Source organism: Phaethon lepturus, unplaced genomic scaffold (assembly GCF_000687285.1).
Source record: "Phaethon lepturus isolate BGI_N335 unplaced genomic scaffold, ASM68728v1 scaffold25748, whole genome shotgun sequence".
Lineage (NCBI taxonomy): Eukaryota > Metazoa > Chordata > Aves > Phaethontiformes > Phaethontidae > Phaethon > Phaethon lepturus.
Window position 1 is genome coordinate 5,287 of NW_010560120.1, and position 583 is coordinate 5,869.

The window sequence follows — 583 nt, forward strand, 5'->3', positions numbered from 1 at the left end:
GCGGCCCCACTCCACCCCACTGCCCTGCCTCACCCCCGGCACCACTGAGCGCCCCGTTATCCACATCCCCTCCCTCTCTAGGACCTCTCGGCACTCAGCAGCTCCCCCCGCTCACCCCTGCCCGGCTGCACGCTCCTTTAGGATGTGCTTTTCCATCCAGAGGAGCAGATGTCCCTAATTTTGTCCCCTCGGGGCTGCAGGGTTTGGGTAGCTGGGGTGCTGGGGTGTCCCGGGACTGGCAGGCACCCATCGGTGCCTCCTCTGGCCTGGTCCCTTCCCAAAACGCATGGGAGATGCGGGAGGCCCTGCGCCGCCAGCTGATCGCTTTTTCAGCTCCAGCTCTGGATCCCTCACGTATTTGGTGTCACCTCAGCAACACCTCTTGTACGTGGCCCTGCGTGCCTCAGCACAGCCCCGGCCTGGCCCATGCCAGGGAGCCACCAGCGGCACAGGTCTCTACCCCAAGGTCAGGGACCGCATCCGCACGCCTCGGACCATGAGGTCCCCGGGGCTCCTCCTGGGTGCCGCGGCCCAGGAGGAGCACAGATGTCTGTGAGCGGCTGCAGTGCCTTGCAGGTCCCCC

General features: G+C 66.4%; 1 protein-coding gene across 1 annotated transcript in view; it reads left to right on the forward strand.

Moving 5' to 3' along the window:
* The window catches only part of LOC104625838 (peptidase inhibitor R3HDML-like), a 5,195-nt gene extending 4,639 nt beyond the window's left edge, over positions 1-556 (forward strand). The window contains 1 exon segment of the mRNA XM_010293583.1: positions 334-556. Coding sequence (XP_010291885.1) covers positions 334-556 — 223 coding nt within the window.
* The last annotated feature ends 27 nt before the right edge of the window (positions 557-583 follow it).